Source organism: Lissotriton vulgaris, chromosome 10 (assembly GCF_964263255.1).
Source record: "Lissotriton vulgaris chromosome 10, aLisVul1.2, whole genome shotgun sequence".
In the NCBI taxonomy this organism is placed as follows: Eukaryota; Metazoa; Chordata; class Amphibia; order Caudata; family Salamandridae; genus Lissotriton; species Lissotriton vulgaris.
In genome coordinates, this window is record NC_141698.1 from 276,476,401 (window position 1) to 276,499,275 (window position 22,875).

The 22,875-nt window shown below is 45.0% G+C and overlaps 1 protein-coding gene across 1 annotated transcript in view; it reads left to right on the forward strand.

Moving 5' to 3' along the window:
- PTPN23 (protein tyrosine phosphatase non-receptor type 23) overlaps positions 1-22,875 on the forward strand; it is a 599,643-nt gene that overhangs the window by 510,922 nt on the left and 65,846 nt on the right. Inside the window, exon 22 of the mRNA XM_086941008.1 lies at positions 5,522-5,626. Coding sequence (XP_086797134.1) covers positions 5,522-5,626 — 105 coding nt within the window. The remainder of the gene's footprint in view (positions 1-5,521; positions 5,627-22,875) is intronic.

Here is a 22,875-nt window from a genome sequence, read left to right on the forward strand (position 1 = left end):
CCATTCTGATCCCTGACACGTAGTCAGATGGGCGTTGCCCAACTCCGACTGGAGATATGCTTTCCAGTCCAGAGCTTGAGCCTTATTCTTATGAGCTAGGACTCGAGGAGGATCTGGAGGGGTTGCTGGACCCTGAAAGAAAACCAGCCTTTGACCCTAATGTAAGGATTTGGGGGAAGCCAGGGGGCTGGACACTTTTCCAGAACTGTCATGCTTTCTCCCCCTACTATGGCTACGGAGGAGAGAGCGTCCTTCGCAATGTTGGTGAGGAAGGCGACGAGGTTCTGAACCTTAACCTGCTGTTTGCTGATTTTGTTGGGTGTCCTGGAGGGCTTTGGAGGCATGAGAGCTGATCGCTCCTTCTTGGGGATGGTCCTGATGGTCGCAAAGCATGCCATTGCTTTGTGCTGTCTCCCTGTCACTATGGCGTTAGTGGGTAGACTTGTGCACTCAGCAGGAGAGACCAGTCTATGAGGCCAGAGGATGTCCCTTCAAACAAAGTTGAGTGTGGGGGAAATGGTTAGGCCTAGGGGTGATGGTCTTGACTGAAACCAAAAGTGTTGATTTTGCTAGTGTTTTGTATTATCCCAATGTATCGAATTAATGACATTGTCCCTGGTGACTACAATGTAATTATCTCATACTTGCTTACTGTGTTACCTATGCTTTCGTTCTTCATCTGCCAAATGCAATAAAGTGTTTATTAAAAAAAAAAGTTGATGTGAACAGAAACATCAATAAGAATAACTAATTCTAATGTCATTAAAAAAACTACCTTAATCAACAAAAGATAGTGTTAAGCCCTCTCGTAAGTGTCGCCGCACATTAATATTTAGTTAAATATGATTTCTGTAGAGCATAAGACTATTACCTATTTGTAGTAATGCAATGTTGTAATGCAATGTCTTTAACCAATGCCATCCTCAAGAGAACCTTGCCACTCATATGATCTAGAATGTAATGACATCTTGCCTGAGCTGTGGTCAGTTGTAGCTGAGTTCTCTGTGGATAGGACACTGTTCTAATCTAACCCATCCTCATCGCCAATGGGAAAAAGCCACTGGACATCTTAAATGAGTAAAGAATCTTCTTTATTAGGATAGATTAGAACAGCGTCCTATCCACAGAGAACTCAGCTACAACTGACCACAGCTCAGGCAAGATGTCATTACATTCTAGATCATATGAGTGGCAAGGTTCTCTTGAGGACAGGCATTGGTTAAAGACATTGCATTACAACATTGCATTACTACACTATTGCTATAATATTTTAAAGACTGTGTGCCTCCTGCCCTCAGGCTATCATCTAAAGGCTACTATTATAGTGAGGGCCAGTACCCCGTTCGTCCCTTCAAATTTCCCACCTCACCAAAAGCGTGCAGGTTAACTCATAACACTGAATCACTCTTTTCTTCTCTACCTTCATAGATATCTATTTGGCATCTGGCATGACTTGTGTTCTTCTTTCCTGTGAGGTCTTGTGTGTACCCTACCCCCCTTTCTACCTGGTTTCTCCTTGATGATGAATTGTCTTCAGTTCACAAGAGCTTCAGGCCTTCCTCTTGTTCGTGGATCTCTCTGTCTACACCCTTCCAAGTAAATTTGGGAAAGTTCAGTGGTATTTAACCTGGTTATCACTCATTATATGTGTCGGAGGTCTCAATTATTTTCTTTTCTGGAGGGTAATTGTAGCAAGATCCTGAAGGAGAACCCTGGATTCATTGCATAGGATCTAGTCCATTTGCCAGGCTTATTTTTTCGTGAGGGCATCTTTGACTCTGTACTTGGCTTATTTGCGCACTATGTCTCTTGGTCTAGTGGTTTGATTTCATTTTCTTCCCATCTGTCAAACCTTGCCTCTTACAAAAACTGTAGCAAGGACATAAATTCTTTCCAGGCATAGATAAATGTTATCTCCGTCCACCCCCTCTTTCAGATTACAGACCAGGATGTTGTCTGCACAAGACTTCTTTCCCAAATCTTTGCATTTGTCTTGTAGTTCTTAGCTTGCGTCTCTGGGTGAGGTATAGAACTGTGAAAGAATTGTTCAGAAGCCGCATTGGTTTCAAGGCAAGCAGGTTTCAGTAAATTCCAGTCTCTTATTTAAAGGCTGCATGTCAATCTTTATCTCCACCCTATATATATACCAGTGTGTCTGATATAGTCTTTTCAAGATTGGACCCCAAGTCATCAAGAACCATTTTTAAATTGCATTTGGTCAGCGCCAGATTTTCTCTGAAGCCATAGTATTTATTGTAGTTTGGCTATTTTCTCGTTCCCTTGAAGTTAGGGATTTTGTTATTTCCTCTTGCTAATTTGCTCGGTTTAAGCAGTGAAGGAATTGATTGGATTGGACTATTTAACAGATCTCTTCATGAAGTATAATTAGCGGTCCCGGTTTTATGGTATTTAATTTCTTGACATTTCCTTCTATTTATTTTTTGCTCATTTTATCTCTAATTATCCAAATTTACTTTGTGTTTGGTGAAAAAATAAAGCTGATTCTAGTATAGTTGCACATTTATTAAACTGAAAAAAGTACACTTGTGCTTGAATGCCTGGCAGGTTTCAATGATATGAACACCCGTAGACAATAAATCAATAGCCTTGTATGAAAACAAACATTTTAGTATCATAAGTGTGCATATCTGCAGCTATTTCAACCTCATTCATAAAATGTCCATCTTTTTTAGCTCCGTTACTTGTTATTCCAGACAACTATTGGCCTCGCAGCCATGATTGATAACATTTATAATCACTCAAAAAACATTATGATTTCCATTTTTATCCACATTTGAAAACAAATACAGACTGGAAATTAATTTGTTTTCTGTCTGTATTTATCTGTAAAAAAATCTGTAAAAAAAAAGAAAACAGGGAGCCTTATGTATAATTTATCTTGTGCTAGACATTGCTTGGCCTTCTTCCTCTCACTTTTGGATCAACTGTAGTTGCAGATGTTCTATGGGGTTGTTTCGCATCGTGTCCACCACCACTCTCTGAATTGTTTCGGTCAGTTAATACTGCATTTGCTGGGTCTCGATGGCTGCCAATCAGGACTTTATGATCACTTCCTTTCCTTTATGGTGGCCTTTCAACAGGCTGGCTTATTATAGTTCGCTCTGTATCTTCCTTTTATTTTGTACTCCTGTCCTGTTTAACCCCTGTGTGCTGCCTTCGGCCATTGGCAGCACTACCTCCCTAGGGCCGACGCAGCCCCGTCCACTCTTCAGAACGCCGGCACCGCGCCGGAAAAACCGCTGCGGTTAAGGCGTTAACTTTGTTGGAGGCATTTGTAAAGTCTGGGGGAATCTTTTAAAAGTGTTGCACCCCTGTATCATCTGGTTCATTGGCCAGCCAGCTTTGATTGTGGGCCACTTGATGCTGTATTCTTTTCTCACTTGTGTCTTGCTGTATCACCCTCCTTACCAGTCCCCCACTCGCTTCCTCTTTCCAAGGCTGTTCCCTCGGTCCAGTGCCTCACCACTCACCTGCTAGTGTGTGTGGCTTTCCCATTTCCACTCAAGGATCACTGGGTGCTGTCCGCACTGCCGGGGAGTCTGCCACGATGGGCAGGGCAAAACCAAAGAGGATGATGGACGGAGTGTTGAACACTGCAAGCTCTCACCCCTAGTCAACTGATCTGAGTTTAATCCATCATCATTCTTTAGCTCACTCTGCCACCCCTAAGTTGGCAGAGTATGCCCAGACGTGGGTCCCTTGCTCACTTTGCCACTGGATTCTAGCTAGTCTGGCTGATGACGGCTGATTAACCAGAAACCAGTCCCAGGATGCTTGTTTCTGGTCCAGGAAAGACATGGCTTGACAGTTCGGGCTGGACTGTTCCCATGAGGCACAGGGTCAGACTGATTTGCATATGGCCATGTCTAAACTGGGGTGGTGGAGTGAGCTAAAGAATGATGATGGATTAAACCCAGATCAGTTGACTGGGGGTGAGTGCTTGCAATGTTCAACACTCCGTCCATCATCCACTTTGGTTTTGCTTTGTTCGCTCTAAGTTGGCAGGGTATGCCCAAACCTGGGTCCCTTGCTCACTTTGCCACTGGTTTAAGCTAGCCTGGCGGATAACGGCTGATTAGCCAGAAACCGGTCCCAGGATGCTTGTTTCCGGTCCAGGGAAGACATGCCTTGGTAATGTTCAACACTCCGTCCATCATCCCCTTTCGTTTTACGATGGACAGGGAGCAGCGCACCATGGCTAGCACATGCTTGAATGTTGCATGGTGATGATAGGTGCTTTGTAATCCACTGCCATCCATAGTCTGTGGTTGGGCCTGTAGGTTTCTCCCAATTTCACGAGTGTTAGGCTACTCCTTAACTATTCTTCTTTCATTGTTCTTGCAAAGAGATACACTTTCTCATGACTCAAGTCGGGAATCCAGAGCTGCTCAGCAAGGCTTCTATGCTGGCGCTATCTTGGGTTTATGTGCCCAGGTGCTTCCATTTTCTTGAAGAAAAGCACTTGGCTATGCATAAATGCATTTGGTCAGTTGTGTGGTAGTTGCGTTCTGAGTCTCTATGCCCCACACTACCTCCCTGTGATGCCTTGGACTGCTTGACCCTCTGCCTTGAGAGTCGGTTATGGTAGGCTTTTAATTTGGCCACATTTGCAGTGCCTTAGTAGAATGGGCTCATGGCCTCAGTGGTAAAAACCTAACTCTGTGATTGGAGCCCAGAAACCCTTTGGGCCCTGTGTCCCCGGGAGGGTTTGGGCACTTTCCTTTCTAATGAGACACAACAGTAAATCCTCAAATCAATTCTCTTTCTGTTTGGATTGTGGCAACTCTCCTCAGCCTTTCGCCCTGTGCAGAATGCTGCTGTAAGTCTGATGCTGGTTATCAAACTAATATGAAGTATAGACTCTGTAGTCCTGCGGGAAATTGGTGATTGCAAATCTAGATGTAGGGGAATAAATGAATAATTTTAAGAGGAGCATGAAATTAGTAGTGTACTTCCAATTATTTAAATTTGTGACCTTTCAGTGTAAGTCTTAGATGCTTACATAAATGAAAAGTGTCTCCTGATTGCTACTTAAAAGGAAACTGTATATATTTATACATGCAGAAGACTCCGTTCTGGAGCCCACAGTGAATGTCCAACATATAAATTGTTAGCTTTATCTGATTATGGTTGCTTATCTTAAGACACTACAGAGAAAATATCCACTGCAGTTGTTTGCACTACAAAAGTATCTTTCAGAACCTCTGCCATAAGCATACAGTCTTAAAGCTAATAGATTTGAGTAGTTTAAGTGGCGGTTTCTTTTATATCTGGGACAGTCTATTTCTTCTCTCACTAATCAATAGATTCTGGTCATATTCAATTTTCAAAACTTTAAAAACATATTTAATCATTGGTATTTCACTGGGCATATGAGAATGATTTATTCAGGGGTCTGAGTTGAAATGTATGTATAGTGGAAAAAAATTGGTGTATGGGCAAATATTCTTCTCTATACATGTACACATTTCATATTCCGGATACCATTATTTACCTACAGGGGATTACCAGACAGTAAAGGAAACTTGCTGAGGTTTATCCAGGAAGTTCATGGACATTACCTCCACCAGCGCCCACTGCATACTCCCATCGTGGTGCACTGCAGGTAAACATATGTGGCAATATTTTGTATTCCTGCTCAATCATAATCTTTTGTTAAAACAGGTAAGTTGTTTCTACAAAGTGTTAATAATTGAGCATTCTAACTCAGACCACCACATACCAGCAGCTGCCAACTAGTTTAGGTTCCAAACCCTGGTGCAAGGTAATTGTTACTTTGAATTTGACAAAAATAAAAAAATTATTCTGAATTTTTACTGTTTATTTTAAATTTCTCTTTTTAAGTATTAATGGAATATGCTCAAGAGAAATTCAAGTGAAACTTGGTGGTTCCAAGATTTAGGATCACGCTTAATATTCTTGGATTGGTAGGCACAGTTGACCTTTATTGCATATTGCCATGAACATTGGATGTTTCTTTAATGTACAGTTTCCTGAATAGTGTAGAGGAGTCATCAAAACCTTTGCTAAGAAAAGGGCGTCAAACTATGCTCTCTTATCAAGGCAGAACTCAATCAGTTGTTACATCTGGGGGGAAGGAAATTCTCTCCACATTTTATTTGCGATATGTGCAGTTTAACAATGACGCAGACTCTGGCGGATGGCAATGATCTTTACTTGTCCTTCAGGGGAATCGCCGTTGAAATCCCATTCACTGAATGGATCCCAGAGCATATTTTTTAAAAGTTGCTTAAATTAACTCTTCTTCAGAAAAGCCAATTTTTAAAAACATTTATTTTGGTATTATATCAATAGGTTATGTTTGTGCAAATTACTTTAAAATTCTTTGAAAATAACTATATCATAAAAAGGTCACTTCTTTAACAAAGTGGGGAAAGACATTTTAAAAAAAAAAGGTAATGTCAGAGAAATGAGGGTTAATGTAATCAGATGTGCTGATGGCTACAGAGGTTACCTAACTGACTGCTCCTTTAAGGGAGTACATACCAACAGTATCTTAACATGGGGTGTTAGTGAAAGTTGCCCACATTCTTTTTTTGACGCTCCGGACAACAGGATTCTAAAACCTGAGATTGGTTTGTTTTGCATTTTTGCAAGAAGAAACATATCCTAACCTCTCACATGTCACTTTACCTAATATCTTTTAAAACCAGCTGTTTTTTTCTGTTTTGTGAATTAAAATATTTTTTGATTGAAGAAGCCACCTCTTTTTCTGAAATGCTGTCCATGTGGTAAAGCCTTAAATTATCTACATTGTTTGCCCCCTTGAAAGTCACTTGTGTAAGGGATGCCTTTGTTGTCAGAAGTTGTCCAGGAGGACTTTAAATGATTTGCCTCAATATCCTGGAAGAAAACAAGAGCAGATTCCAAGAATCTCTTTTCAGGGCGATTAGATGAGCATGGAGAGGTGACGCATACTGTGATAGCTCTTTCCATTATCTCTAAAGCAACAGAGTCCACAATTTCCTATAGTGAGAGCTATCTCTGATCACTGAAAACCATTCAGAGCGTCTGTCTATTATTGAGATTAGGTATGGGTACAAAATGTCATTCATCTTAAAAACGGCCCATAGATTGCCACAATCTTGGTCCAGTGAACATACACCAGAACTGTATCGCTAAAGATTTATAGTGGTTCTTCAAAAATCACTTTGCTCCATTTGCTTTTGTGCGTGAATCACCTCTGAGGGTAGCACTGTTCTCAACTTTAGAGCTGGGGCCTGAAAGACTTCCACTACCTGGATAATTGCTCTAAAGTACATTGGCCGAAGTCTTTAAACAAGCAAATCAATAAGTTATTTTTTAACGTGACTATTGCACCAACACAACAAATCAGGCAATCCTCAATAATTCATTTTATGAAGGACACGTACACTTCATAATACTCTATATATAAACATATCTCTGCAGACACCCCCAAATGGTATACATGTCCAACAAACATGATACACAATGTATTGCTTGAAGAAATTGCATCAAGACACTAGGAGCTCTTAAAGAAAAGAAACAACAGAAACATGAGACCACGAACAGAGTGAAGTAAAGAAAAAAGGAAGGAGAAAATAGAGAAAGGAAAGGATAAAGAAAAAGTTAAGCTGCAAAAAGTAGAGAAAGAAGAAGCAAGAGGACAATAAAGAAAAGAAATTGGAGAAACTGAAGCAGGTAATTAGATTAAGTAGCAAAATATAAGAGGGAAGAAGGGAGATAAAGAAGCAGCGAAAGAAAGAAGAGAAAGAAATAATTAAGGAAGCAGAGCATTAGAAAAAGTCGACGAAGACTAGATCGTAGCAACAAAAAGGTCAGGGGGAAACAAATAAATAACAAGAAAGGAGTAAGACAAAAAATAGAAGCGAAAATGAAAGGAAATATAGAATGTTGAATAAGAAAAATTAGGAAGGAGGCAAAAAGAAGTAGGAGAAAAGGAAAAAGAGCAAAACAAAGGGTAAGAAAATGAGACTAGATGGAAAGAAAGGTGAGAAAGAAATGAGAAACAAAAGACAAGGCAGAAAGTAAGGAGGGAAAGCGATAGGAAGTAAGACCGAGAAGAAAATAATAAATGGAGAGAAAGCAAGCAAGAAATGTTAGATAAAAGATATGTAGAAAAGGGAGAACTGAAGGAGTGGAGAAAAGAAAGATGGAGAGAAAGAAAAAAGAAAGTAGTCAAGAAGTAATTTTTCACTAGAGGGTGGACTGCATGGCCCTGAACTGTTTGCTTCCTGGCCTAATAAAAGCTGCTGCACAGTAGTTCAAAATGGCGCAGGGAGACAAGTTGTTTGTTTTGAAACCAAATTACAGGAAATTATCTGAGCAATACCGAGGCAGCCTCTGGCAAACTGGTTGACCCTTTGGAGACCCCCCACTCTAGAGCATCCTCGAGAGGAAAATATGAAGAGAGAACATGGCTTGAGAGACACCAATGCCTTAGTTCATTGTCCAGGTCTGTGAATTTGAAGATGGGCACTGAAGCACTAGATGAATTTTTGAGTGCACATTTGCCATTGTGAGGACAATCTACATTGGAAAGGACACACCATTCTAAGTTGAAGTGGGACATGGTGTCAAAATATACAATGATTTCAAAATATTTAAGGTTGAGCAGGTGGTTACATCTTCCCAGGAAATGGATAAACGAATTGATGAAAGAAAGCGCTCAAAAAAGTCTAACTCTTGGATTGCTGCCATATTCTTCGACTCATGAGATAATGACCTCTGAAACTCTTTCTGCAAAATCACAACATACACAATCATATACAGCAACTTTGACCCACAACTGGAATTTATCATTTTTGTTTTAAATCTTCTGATATCGGACAAAGGCAACACCCTGACTGAATGGAACAATATCACTACAGAGGAAACCACAAGAATCATGAAGACCATCCATCTCAGGGCACTATCAGACCCTTGTGGCCACTACGCTTTCAACAAAGGCTCATCCCCCATTAGGGAAGTAATCACCCCATTCTCAAAAGCTCCATCAACACAGCCACTACCATGGAGCATGGAAGCATGCAGCTGTCGATGTCCTCCTGAACAAGCTATAGGCAACTTCTATGCAGCCTTTTACAAAGTCTCCTATCCTGATCAATAGACTTCACAAGGTGGGCATCCAAGGACCTGGCCTTCAATGGATCTGGACCAACCTCACCAGAAGAACCTAAATGGTCAAATTTCCACCATACTCCTCAGAAGCCAGTAACTCATCTGCCGAATCCTTCAGGGTTCCTCCCTCAGTCCGACCTTCTTCAACATCTACATGACCCCACTGGTGAACGTCATTTACGCATGCAACACAAACATACTCACCTTCGCAATCAATCGGAAGTCATGCTGACCCTCTCGGACAAAACACTCAGCATCAAAGCAATTTCAATTCATGCATGATCAAAGTGGCCAACTGGATGAAGTACAACTGTGTCAAGTTGAACATGGACAAGACATAAGTGGTGATCTTCGGAAGATACCTTGCCATGGAATTTGGCCTGGTGGCATACAAACCTCTGACCATCTCACACAAGAGCAAGAAACCTCAACATCACTATTGACAAGTTGGGCATATCCGTCCAGGTCAACTCAGTCTCCATGCCCTGCTTTTTCACCCTGAAGATGCTGAAGAAGAACTTCAAGTGGCTATTCAACAACACCAGGAAAATCATTTCCCAAGCCCTCATCACATCCTGTAGTCCATAGTCCTGGACTACAGGAACACTCTCTACACTGGAATCGCTAACCAACTCTCAAAAAGACTACAGACTGTCAAGAACACAGTAGCAAGAATGGTCTTCAACCTCCTACGCCAATCTCGCATCACACAACACTGGAGAGAAATTCACTGGCTCACAATGCATAAGCATGCACAGTTCAAACTTCTCATTCACACATACAAAGCACTACACAAAACAGGTCCAGGTTACCTGAATAGCCGTGTGCAGTTCCACCAAACCTCCAGATGCCTCTTCTCATCTGGACTCTCAGTAACGCACATCCTACACATACACAAAAGTAAATCAGGAAGTTGTGCGTTCTCTTACATTGCTACTAAGGTGTGGAAGGAACTCCATCACTCATTATCTCCTCGTCTCTTATTAAACGCTGTAAGAAGCTGAAAATCATATATAGACTTGTAGCTGCAATTTCCTCATCTTTTGAATATTCCCCAAGCATCAGACTGGGTCAGGAAACTTTTCAGGTGGCGCCTTGTGGCTCCACACAAATGCCAGTCCACTCCAGAAATGACATTCAGTGCCTATATAGGCACCACTCCCGCTTGCTGACTTTAGTTCCTTTCTTTGTGTCACCATATGCGGGTCTGGAGCTCCCTCCCTGTGTCTCAAGATCCCTACCAGGGTTGCTTGTGGTGCATGGGGGTCGAGCCACGACTCCATGGCATGCACCGACTGTGAGTCGATGACCCTAAAGGCCATCAAGGAATGCGAGACAAAATGATACGTTGCCAGGCATAAAAAGGTTCTACGTGGGGCCGCTCTAAGTCACAGTCCACATCCAAGGTTTATTCCCACTCTCATTCCGGAGTAATCTGAGTTGCTGGAGAGGCCAGTCTTTGTCAAGCTCCAAGCTGTCAGGTACATCCAAAAAGAAACACAAAAAATCAAAACAGGGCTCGGCTCCTTCTTGTTACTCACATTCTCCTGAGCAGTCACAAGGGTGACACCGCTATTCTTGAGATCCGAAGTCAGCTGACTTTAGAGCCAATCCCGCAGATCATGCCATCACAGCCTTAATTTCTGGGGCTAAATGCCACCCCACTTCAGATCGAAGAGCTCCATGCACCCATTTTCCGACTCTTTGGTTTCATATCGGCTCTCTGGCAAGCTTCAGAGCCCCAAATAGCTGAGAGGCCTTCCGTCTGGCGTACCGCCAGCGGGTTTTCCCTTGGCCCAACCAAGCCCATCTTGCCTCCTGCTCCACTCTCTACCCCTCTTCCAGCCCCGAGAACTGTCTGCCCTGGGTTCCTCAATGCTGACGGATTTGATGATGGAGGAGGTGGCGGACCTGATTGTTCTCTCCGAAGCCAAGCTTGCGCTTTTTCAACCTCGACCGAAGTTGTGCCCGATTGCGTCTGAGGCACCTCTTCCTCCATTGGACATACCAGCCTCTTCAGGGAAACAGTTCACTTTGCATTCCCTTTTTGGAACTGATTCCGACGACTCTAACCATGGTGATGAGTTTTCTCAGCCCTACAATGATGATAATTGGTACGAGAACTTGCAGGAGGCTAGTGACCTCAATACTTCTCTGGAGATGGCTCTTTTTTTCTTCCCCTCTGGATGAACCACTGTAGAATCTGTCTCTTACACTATGGTTATTTGAAGATCAGGTGAAGTTCTCGACCTCCAACTCGCACTATGGAGATAAAAATATGAATGTTATTACCGAGGTCCTGCAACTTGGACAGACTTCTCCTGAGCCACTTCTCAATTTTAATGAGGCACTGACTGACACTTTATTAGGGGCCTGGGCCAAACCTTGGTCTGGAATCCCTGTCAACTGACAGATACTAGGTGCCATTGTCTGCTCCCAGTGACCCTGCTTTCCTGTGACAGCACCCTACTTTCCTGTGACAGCACCCTTCACCTGACAACCTCCATGAGTCAGTCTAAATTTGAACAGATTTCCTACCACGCCCCCTGATAGAAAATCTAAGCCAGCGAACATTTTCGGCAAGGGGGTCTTTTCCTCCATTAGCTTAACTCTCTGCTCTATCAAAACAAGCTGCTTGTTAGGACGCTACTCCCATGTTCTAAGGGATTTGGTGGCACAAGTCCACCAAATTCCATCAGGCAAGCTATTGGCACCAGTTTTGCCATTCTCTGCTGTGTATGACTGCAGTCAGCTGGGTTCTCTGGTGACGTCCAGTCCTTCCTGATGGACATGCCCTTTGATGGGATGCACCTGTTCGGGGACAAGGCTGATTCTGCTTTCAAGTGATATAAAGAACTCGGGCTAATGCTTGCTTTCTGGGCCTCTCTGCCCCTGCTTGCCAACTACACCAGTTTCGATTCTCCTTCCGCAGTTTTCGGTGAGACACCAAGCTGTGTTGTGGTCATGACTGATGTGCCCACCACCACACTGCTAGTGTGCCGCCCAGTCCACCACCCCCTGCAGCCTCACCTGCCAAACCTCCTCAGCGTGCCTTTAACAGAGCCCAGCCACCCGATAAGAAACCGTATCCAGCGATTCTTTCCGTTTAGGAAGGGGATCGCTTCTTACAGGTGGATGTGGGTCCTGCAGAACGTTTGCTCTACCATTCCTTTCTTCCATGCCACAAACATCCACTGCCCCGCCCCCGACTGAAAGAAGACCATCTCTCAATTTTGTAGAAGGAAGTGCAAGCCCTTTTGTCCAAAAGGGCTGTCGAGAGAGCATTGTTGTTTTTCCTGCTGCTTTCGGGTTCCTTAGGAAGGAGGCCTTTCAGCCTGTTCTAGCTATACACATTCAGTTCGTGGTGGAACAGGGGCATTTTCAGATCGCTGTGCTTCCCTTTGTCCTCACCTATGCCCCACAGGTGTTCGCGAAAGTGATGGCGGTAGTGGTAGCTCATCTTCGCAGGTTTGAGGTGTTAATCTCAATCTATTTAGATGACTGGCTGTTGAAGAACAGCTTGCCCCAGGCAGTCATTAGCCACCTCCAGAATATGGCAAACCTCATGTCATCTTTGGGGTTCACTATCAACATGCCGAAGTCACACCTCATTATTTCTCAGACACTCCCCTTCATCAGAGCTGCCTGGACACGGTTAGGTTTCATGCCTTTTCCCGGGGAAAGAGAGTTCAGGATATTCAGGCTATGATCTTCGTCTTTCAGTCTCAGTCATGAATTTCAATGAGGTAAAGTCTGAGAGTGCTGGTACTGATGGCCTCCTGCATCTGTCTGGTTGAACACGCCATGTGGCATATGCGAGCTTTGCAGTGTCATCTGAAGTCTCAGTGGGCCCAAGATCAAGGGGACCTCTCTGACCATGTCTAAATTTTGGAGGAGACTGTAAAATATCTGCAGTGTTGTTTGGTGGACCACTATTGGGTCAACAGACCCCTCTTCTTCCGCACCCAGACCTGACAATTGTGCTCGATGCATCGCTTTTGGGTTGAACAGCCATCTAGGAGAGGTGGAAATCAGAGGCCTCTGGCCTTTGGTGGAGTCCTGGCTCCACATTAACTTTCTGGTGCTGAGGGTATCTGCTTGGTGTTGAGAAACTTCCTGCTGTACATCAAAGGAAGGCTGGTACAGGTGCTCACTGACACCTACTCCATGTTGTACTGCAACAAACAGGGGGATTTTCCTGATGGTGAACCACCTGGCAGGGTCCTTGCATGCCAGGTCAGGCGAGCTCAGCCGTCGACGCCTAGCGGATAACGAATGGCAGTTTCAACCGGAGGTGAAAAAAGGTTTTCCTCGACTGAGTAGACCCCTGGATCGATCTGTTCACCGCCGCCGAGAACATGCAATGTCGTAATGTATGCATTTCTATGTATTGGAGTTTCCAAAGCATCTCTCGCTCAGAGATGTGTTTTGTCTCAAGTGAAACTCAGGACTCCTGTGCCTTTCTGCTGATACCACTCCTGCCCAAGTGCTCAAGAAGATCAGGACCGACTGAGCCAAAGTCAACCTAGTGGCTCCAGATTGGGCACAGAAAGTATTGTATACAGAACTCTGAGGCTTTAGCATATGCCCTCCAATAAGGCTGCCCCGCCGGGAGGACTTGCTGTTGCAGCAACAGGGCAGAGTTCTGCAACCGGGCCTTCGCAATCTCCACCTTCATGCTTGAAGATCGAGCAGCAAAAGCTGCACACCTTCAACCTTCTTCATGAGATGGTTGATGTCATTTTGGCTGCCAGGAATTTCTCAACAAAAAAAATAAACGCCTGCTTTTGGTATAAAGTTGTGGCTTGATGCGGCACACACCAGATTGACACCCCCTCCAGGCCAAGTTATCTGACGGTTTGTTGTATTTTTTGTCCCTTGTCCGCAAGATTTTACACTGGGCACAGTTAAATTGTACTTTCCGGCCTGTTTGTGGTTGCCAGATCAGCCCTCATTGTTTAGGTCTCCAATTCTTATGCTCTTTTTGAAAGGTTTGCAACATATTTCTTCCCTTTCTCTTTGTCATACCAGAGTGGTACCTTATCTTAGTCCCTTTGCTCTTACCTGCCATGGCCTTGCCTTGGGCATCGTAAAGGGTTATCTTTCTGCTCTTTTCGGCTTCTTACCATTCCCAGATCAGCCCTCACTGTTCAAGTCACCATTTGTGATGCAATTTCTGAAAGGCCTTCAACATATGTTTCCACCTTCTCTCTCTGTCATGCCCCAGTGGTATCTTAATCTGGCCCTAACATATCTGACGTGCACTCTGTTCATGCCGCTTCACAGCTGTCCCTTATGGCTCATTACCATTAAGACTGTGTTCCTCGTCGCTATCACCTCGAAGCAGCAAGTAAGTGAGCTTCAAGCTCTTTGTGTCAGTTTGCCATAGACTACCTTCTTCCCAGATAAGCTGGTTCTGAGGACTTGGGCCTCCTTCCTACCAAAAGTTCTGATGCTGGTCCATGTCAGTCAAACCATCACCATCCCGGTCTTTTATTGCCTGCCTAATCCCACTAAGGAGAAGAGACTCCCATCACTTGGACCCTAAAAAGCACTGAGCTTCTTCATTTATTGTACCAAAGAGCACTGGGTGGCCAATCAACTCTTTCTGGGGTTCTGTGACGCAAATTAGAACAAGGCTGTTCAAAAGAGAACTATGGCCCACTGGAACGTGCTCTTCCTTAAGATCTGCTGCACATTTGCTGAAAAGCAGCCCTCAGAAGGACTGCGTTCTCATTCTGCCAGGGCCAAAGCTATTACCAATGCGTTGGCACGTGCAGTCCCTGTATTGGACACCGCCAGGGAGCAGCTACGTGGTAGTCCCTCCATGGGTTCACGAAGCGCTATTGTCTGGACTAGTCCGGTTAGCCAGGAGAGGCATTTTGTCCTCTCAGTCCTACAAGACTTTCTGGTTTGAGTCCATTCATAGACCCGCTTCAGATGGGTACTGCTTTGTTATCTATTCAAAAGGTGAATAATCTGCAGCTAGGAGTCTCTATCAGAAGAAAAGTTACTGACCACCGGCAATGCTGTTTCTGGTAGGGACTTTATCTAGCTGCAGATTCCTCACTGATGCTCCCCGTTCTGTAATATGTCTTCCATTAATAAGATCTCAAGTCTACGAATCTGCACGCTGTCTACCAATTTGCTTTTGGGGCTCTGTGTCTGGGGGTGTGCACAGTCTCAAAAGCAACTGGCGTCAGTGTTTTGGAATGTTGCCGACATAGGCCCGCATGTCATTTCCGGAGCGGAACGACGTCTATGCAGAGCCTCAAGGCGCCACCATCCAGTGCGCAGAGGCACTGCTGAAAAGTTTCCAGATCCAATGTGACATCTGGGGAGTATTCAAAAGGTGAGGAATCTGCTACTAGATAGTTTCTACCAGAAATAAGATTATCAAAGTAAAGTAACTTATTCACCTGGCGCCTCGAATAAGTCCCTGTGAGGTTAGCCACACTCTCCTGCAAAGTGCCAGGATACACTCACAGGTAATTACGCCCTATGAAAGTACTCTTACCATGTCTGTGTTAGTGCCTCTGAGGAGGACTGTATCACCAAGAAAAGAAAGGGCTGTCCAACCCATACCTTGGTGCATCTATTAATTCTTCTCTGCGATCTGGCCGTCAGATTCCAGTAAATCTATCGTTCCCATTGTAAGTTTCATACTCCTAAAATAACCTTGGAGGAGTCATTTCTGTATCAAGCATGCAAAGGAATTCTCAAGTACTTTCAGTATCTCCTAAGTCTAGATTGTGAGTTGGGATGATCTTTACATCTTCATCATTGTGTTATTGGTAAGGCACAAAGGTAAGCATTGCCTTGCTCATGCCCCTGCAACATGTAGCCCATTTATTTTTAGGGCTCTGCACCATCAATCCTTTTCGAGTCCTTTACTGCAATTAGTCCGGGATCTTTTGAAACCAGCCAGTGAACCTTTCTTGACTTCTGCTCCATCCGTTCCAGCTCCTGTTAGACTTGAAGTATTATCTTCCAGAGTAAGATCCTCTTTATCCTCTAGCAGAGCCACAGCTGGATTTGGTAATTTTTTTTTACCGATAGGTAGTATCACTTGTTTGGCTTACTTGCTGATACGGAAATGCAGTGTGTGAGAAAGTGCCATCTTTCTTGCATTGGTATGCCCCCACTTTTTTCTGAACTCCTGATGTGCTTTGCCTGAGTGTGCCTTGGGCTCCTGTCAACCAGGTACCCAGGGCCTGTTTCCTTCCCTAAAACTGTGTTGAAACTAAAACTCAATTGGCATCTCTGGCCACCTGTCAGCCCCTAGTAAATGGTACCCTAGGTACCCAGGGCATGGTGACCAGAGAAGACCCCTGAGGGCCGCAGCACTTATTCTGGGCGTCCTGTACCCGGACGCCCACACACTGCCTTTGCAGGCTGAGTGTCTAAGTACAGAACTAAACAAAGAGTCGACATGGCACACATCCCTGTGTACCATGCCCACAGAACCCAATGCCCTGGCATACTTCAGTCACCCCTCTAGCTGGGTGCCCTATGCCAGAGTTGTGGACAAAAGGTGCATGAGCCATGTGCCCCTACAGTACCCAGGGCCATTCCTGGGCACTGTGCTGGGAGGTTATTACGAACTCCACAGCACCATAACGCTACACAGAAGACTGACAAGTTTGGTACCAAACTTCTCAGCCCATTAAACCCGCGCTGATGCCAGTGTGAGATTTAATGTACAATGGGCATCTTAGAGATGCTCCCTGAAAACCTAACCCACAATCCACATCTGGGCTGAGTGGCTGCAGAGGCTGCCACACAGCAGACATGTTGCTGGACCCCGGGGTGGAGAGCCCCCGCTCTCCTGGGCCCGCAACAATGCACTTCCTGGGCGAGGTGCTAGGTCTCCTCCCCCAGGATGGGCACAGGAAAGCTTCAAAGGCATGCCGCCTCTAAGAGCTTCTCCAGACCATTTGCTCTACTCAGCAACTGGCCCCTACCGGTTCTAACCCCCGCTCTGGCAGGAAGACTGGCGGGAAACCCTACGTCAGGAAGGGGGGTGTGCCAGCCTGTGCCAACCCCACCCCTCAGGTGGGAGAGCCGAGGTGAAGCATGACCCCGGGCTCCGGCCATCTTGAAGATGGGAAGCCCTGCTCAATCACAGCTAGGCTCCTGCCCCCTCCCACAGGAGAGGAGCAGACTAGGGGGTGTACACACCCCAGGACAGGGACCTATTGGTCCCTGCCCTTGCCCTACCTGTAACGCCCCTAAATGTAGTATTTAGGGGCACCCTGAACCTTCCTTCCTCAGATCCCGATACGAAAAGAAGAAAGAAGATCAAGAGGAAGAAGACCCGCCGTGCAGCTGCTAACAACAGGACGACCACAACTGACTTGGCCCCAGCCCTACCGGCCTGTCGCTCCTGGAACCTGCTCCTGCCTAAACCCCATCGATCCCAGCAGACAGCAACCTTGGGACACCCAGAGGACCTGCCTGCCTTGACCCTCTTAAAGACTGGGACTCCCATCAGCAGAGGCTCTGCTGCAACAACACCCCTGGTGCCAACCAGGAAGCTCCGGACCAGCCCACTGCACCCGCCGAGCCCGGCCCGTGCCCAAGTGATCCAAAACCACAAGGACGTCCCCCCGGCGACTGGGACCCGAAGTCCAGTGCCCAAAGACCCTCCTCGACGAACCAGACGACGCCTGCAGACTCAGATCCAGGGGCCCCTCCAACCGCGACCAGCTGAGGGTAAGCTTTCCCGACACCTAAAGACACCCCTGCACCCGGCACCCTACAGCCCCCTGTGCCTTCCTTTGGGGTACCTACCTGTACTCCAAGATCCCAACTTACCTCTCGAAGTGGGGGTCGCCCCTGAAGAGACTCCGTCCCGAGCCTGCAGCCTTTGTTCGTTTGTTACCTTTCCCATTTAATAACATTGAGCGCCCGACGGCTCAAACGCACCCTGGACCCAGCCACCCGAGTGATGCTGGCTGTGCCATCTTTGCCCTATCCTACTTCCCCATTTGCCCTGAGCAAGTGACCAGGAGCCCCGCTCCCACAGCCGCATGGCCTGCTAGCCAGCCGCCACCAACCGGATGCCCCCTGCCCCTCATTTGATAACATTGGGCCTAACTACCTCTGCACCCGGCCGCCCATGTGCCGCTGAGGGAGAACCAACTGTACCTACCTGACCCTTGTGGACCCCTGAGTCTATGCCCAGAACCTTAACTTCACCAGTCCAGTACTCGCCTGGAAACCAGTAACTCACTTACCTGCCGTTGGATAACATTGACTGGCTTGACTCGAAAAATCTTCTAAGTGTGAAGTTTTGGAAACTTAAAATATTCATATAAAATCAACTGAATTCCGAAGTACTCATCTGTGATCAGGAGAGAAGCCAGTACTGTACCTTGTAGACCAGTACTGAACCGTAAAAGTAATCCTTACCGGGTTTACTAGTAACCTGTATTTTCTCCATAGGAATCTATTGTCTGCTTTTCTATGAAATTTCTTCTAAGTGTCTACTTTTGAAAACTTGAAATAATCTTTAATCCGTTGTGTGCTAATGACGAGCTCAGCTCGTCATGAGGCACGGTTGAGCTGCACTCATGACGAGCTGAGCTCGTCACAGCTGTTGGAACGTTCGCACGCGGGGATAATTTCCCCGCTGTGCTGAACGTTTGAAAAATGGGTGTGGTTGTGACGAGCTCCGCTCGTCATGAGTGCAGCTCCGCTGTGCCTCATGACGAGCTGAGCTCGTCACCAGCGCGGCCCCCCTCACCCCCCGCACAGGAGATGAAAAACCCCCGCAGGGAAGGGGTTAAAAATCATACGAAATACTGAAACGTAATTACTTACCTGTTTTAAGTTGAGACCCCAGTGCTGGACCTAGGAGCCCAGTACTGGATTACAAAAGTAACGAGATCGTACTTTACCTGCAACCTGAATTTTTTCCCATTGGATAACATTGCCAGATTTCTGTTGAAAAGTTTCTAAGTGTGAACTTTTAAAATAGCTTTATATTCCTGAAAAATCACTGCAATAACTAAAACGTTTTTACTAAATTGTTTTCAGCTTAGACCCCAGGACTGAATCTAGGATCCAGTCCTGGAACTACCTAAGTAATCTACAAAGTAATCAACTGTGTTTATATAGAAAAACCTATTGAGCTCAATGCTAAATTGTGTGTAGCATTGTGTTGCCTACTGCAACCCCTGTACCTATTGTGTTTATAAAGTTTATTGCCTTTCTGGAAAGTACTAATCTGAGACCTCTCATATTGAGAACAGTATATTTTGATACCTGTTGGTTCTAAAAATAAAACTACTATATCTTTGATATTAAAACAATTGGCCTGGAGTTCAGTCTTGGAGTGTGTGAAACCTTTTGCTGGCTGGGTGTGTACAACAAATGCTTTACACTGTCCTCTGGTACTGCCTTACTGCTCGACCAAGCTACCACTTTAGAGAGTACGGTCACACCCGGCTTTAACCTCTGATATACCTCTGGGGGTTGTGGACTCTATACACACTGTACCTTATTCTGGTCCAGTGTATATAGAGCCACTTTCTCACATAGTGTTTGAAGTTCGAAATGAAAACCTTCAGTACTTTGCTGTAGGAAAACAGGAGAGTGTTAAAAAACAGTATTCCCAGTCATGTTCTGTTCTCCACTACATCCAGCAAGTTTAATCATCTCAATAGACGCAGCTGTAAAAGCAGCACCAACAACAAATATAACCATTTCAACTGCCAGGAATAGTAAAATAAAGAGTTTGTCAGCATCAATCCACTGCCACAGGAAAACCTCCTGCAGGGGGAAAATAAAGACTCAATTGTTCCCCCATCCGGCAGGCACTCCTTTAGGTGAAATCCTCAGAATCGATCTAGAAGAGTGACACACAATCACAAACTACAAATTGGTGCCTCTGTCCATTTTCAAAACATTCAAGTATCCGAGCAGGCTGCAGTGGAATGTCAGCCCCTTTCTTGAGAAGCAAGCAAAGAAATAAGTTCTTCCATCTGAAAAGGAATTTATTCTTGTTGTTTTGTGGTTCAAATTAAAGGGCCAAAACAATAATTCAGATCCTATTCTGGACGTGAAGTCGACAAACAAGTGGATATGGGTGGCAAAAGTTTGAATAGTAGCCTTTCATCAAATCAATCATCCGCTCCATCAGATGAATTGGATTTGTGCTATAGCGCTTCAGGATACCTACTTCCACATTACAATATTTGAGAAACATCGGAAGTTCATATTGTTTGTGGTGGTGAGCTATTATCGCTACAAAGTTGTACCATTTGACATGAAATTCTAGCTGAGAACTGTTTCAGATGCATGCCAGTAGTTGCCGCACATCTGAAAAGGAATTTTTTTTGTTGCTTTTCCGGACCTATAAGACTGCCTAATAAAGGCTTCACCACCTCAGGGGGTTCTTCCTCATGCCCTTGTGTCCTTAGCAATTCTTGACCGGCCAGATGTTATGCAAAGTCGACTTCAGTCTTTGTTCACTCCATCCATTGTCTGGTAAAAGTGCTGGACATTAAGCTGGTAGGAGTGTATCCATCAGAGAAGACAGTCTTCTATCACTCTTAAATTTCACAATCTTCATAGGAGAAAGAACGTGATGGCTTTCCAGATGTCCTTGTTTCTCAGGTCCCTAGTATTGTGCTATGTACAGGGCCTTTATTCTTAACTCCACCCACTGCGCCATTCAACAGTCTCTAGAGGATCAGTAGTGTGATCACAGGTATGAACAGTAGAACTTCAGCAGTTGGGAAGATAAAATAACTCTTGCACCAGCTGTGATTCAGTCTTTCTCATTGTAATGCAGAACTGAAAATATGTTTCATCAGAATATTCCAATACAAACAATTGTGATGGATGTCTCTCTTTCTGTGATGAGGTAAGCTCTTAAATCACCTTTACAATCAATGAACATGACCCTAGAAAAAAATTGCATTTCACATTGACCTGCCGGAGCTGAAGGTGGTCCTTCCTTCCAGTATTCAAGACAAATGTACTGATTGTTCAGATTGACAATACAGCATTGTTCTGTTTGTACAACTAGGGAGGATAAGGAGCCAGATTTTTGTCTTGAGTCATTAAAGGCCTAGAAGTGGCTCTTATCTAGAACATCACAGTAGCTTGCCTTTCAGATGTCTAGAATGTAGAAATCGACTCAGTAGAGATCACAAGTGTTTTCTAAATTACAAACTGCAAGTGGCAGAACTGTGCTGCAATCAAGACAGCTTGCTCTGTAAACTAGCTACACAATCCCGCCCTAGATTTTCTGGGCTCTGTACCTCTGCACATCGAATCCTGCTTTGGAAGCGCAGACGATCAGAAGGGGGCTCTGTCCCACTATCCTGGAGACATGGTATGGCAGCACCGTCCATGGGCAGATGCTTGTGAGAAGCACTGACAGAGTTGAATGTGGCAAAAAGCAATGAATGGAATGATTGTATTAATCTCTCCCAGTTCTAATTACCTGGAGGCCGCATCCCAGTACATCGCTATTTTGCACTCCATTCCACCGCAATTTTGACCCAACCACATGCAAGTCATTCTTGGCCCTGCTCCAATGGGAACAGTCCACCCTGAACTCTCAGATCATGTCCTCCCTGAATCAGAACACAAACAACCTAAGACTGGTTTTGCCCATACAAGGGATCATCAGTCGGGTATAGCTTGGTTCTAGTGGCACAGTGTGCATCGGACCCACATCTGGGCAAACACGTCCCAGTTATGACATCACACTGAAGTATACAAAAAAGTAATAGATGTAATGCTCTAATTCATCTCAGCCACTAGTAAATACTCAGGGCTGCATCCAAGTCCATAGTTATTTTTCACACCATGCCACCTTAATTTGGAGCCAACAACATGCAAATCATTGTTGATCCTACTCCGGTGAAATAGTCCAGCCCAAACTGCCAGGTTAGGTCCTCCCTGATTTGGGGCCCAAGCAACTCAAGACCGGTTTTACCCTTATTCGGTCTCATCAGAGTTGAAGTTGGCACTGAGCTGGGCTGTTCAGCAAGGCCTTCCCCCTGCCATCACTCTATCATTAGCAGAGGGGCTCCTTCCTCCTGGGCTCACAGACTGAACCTACAATGGTATGAAATCCTTTGCATATCATAAAATGAGAGGGGCTGGAGGGCTCCCAGTGCCCTTTCTGCCTTCGGGACTAGAGAAATAATTGGAGAGCCCATAGCCAGGCCTCAGCAATGAGTTGCTCGCTTATTCTTGTTGCGGTGAACACAGCAGGGCAGTCGTTACACCCACCTGATGTAACTCATTCTAAAGATTGCAGTAATGGCTGAGGATTATTGCTTGCCTCAAGTGACTACAAATGAAATGAGTACATTGAGGGACTATTTAGCCTAGGAATGTGGACTCTCAGTCCACAAGAAAATGAACTGGTGACTATGTGTAGCGCATGCCTCTCATGACCTACAAAACCAGGTGAGCAAGATTGAAAAGATCATTGATTTCTGATGTATACTTCTAACAGCAGATGTCTCACCTTTAGAATATTCACCAGATACCAGACTCGATCAGGAATTTTTTCTCAGCAATATACCTGTACACTATGAGGTGGCGTTGTGTTCTCTGTACCACCCTTGAAGTGATAAGACGGAGCTATTCTTAAGCGCCACCCTGCGCATCAACATCACTTCCTTTCTTTCGGCGTCTTCAAACATAAATCCGGAGCTCCACCCCATTTTCTTCACCGTCCAATTACTCCTTATACTAAATTCT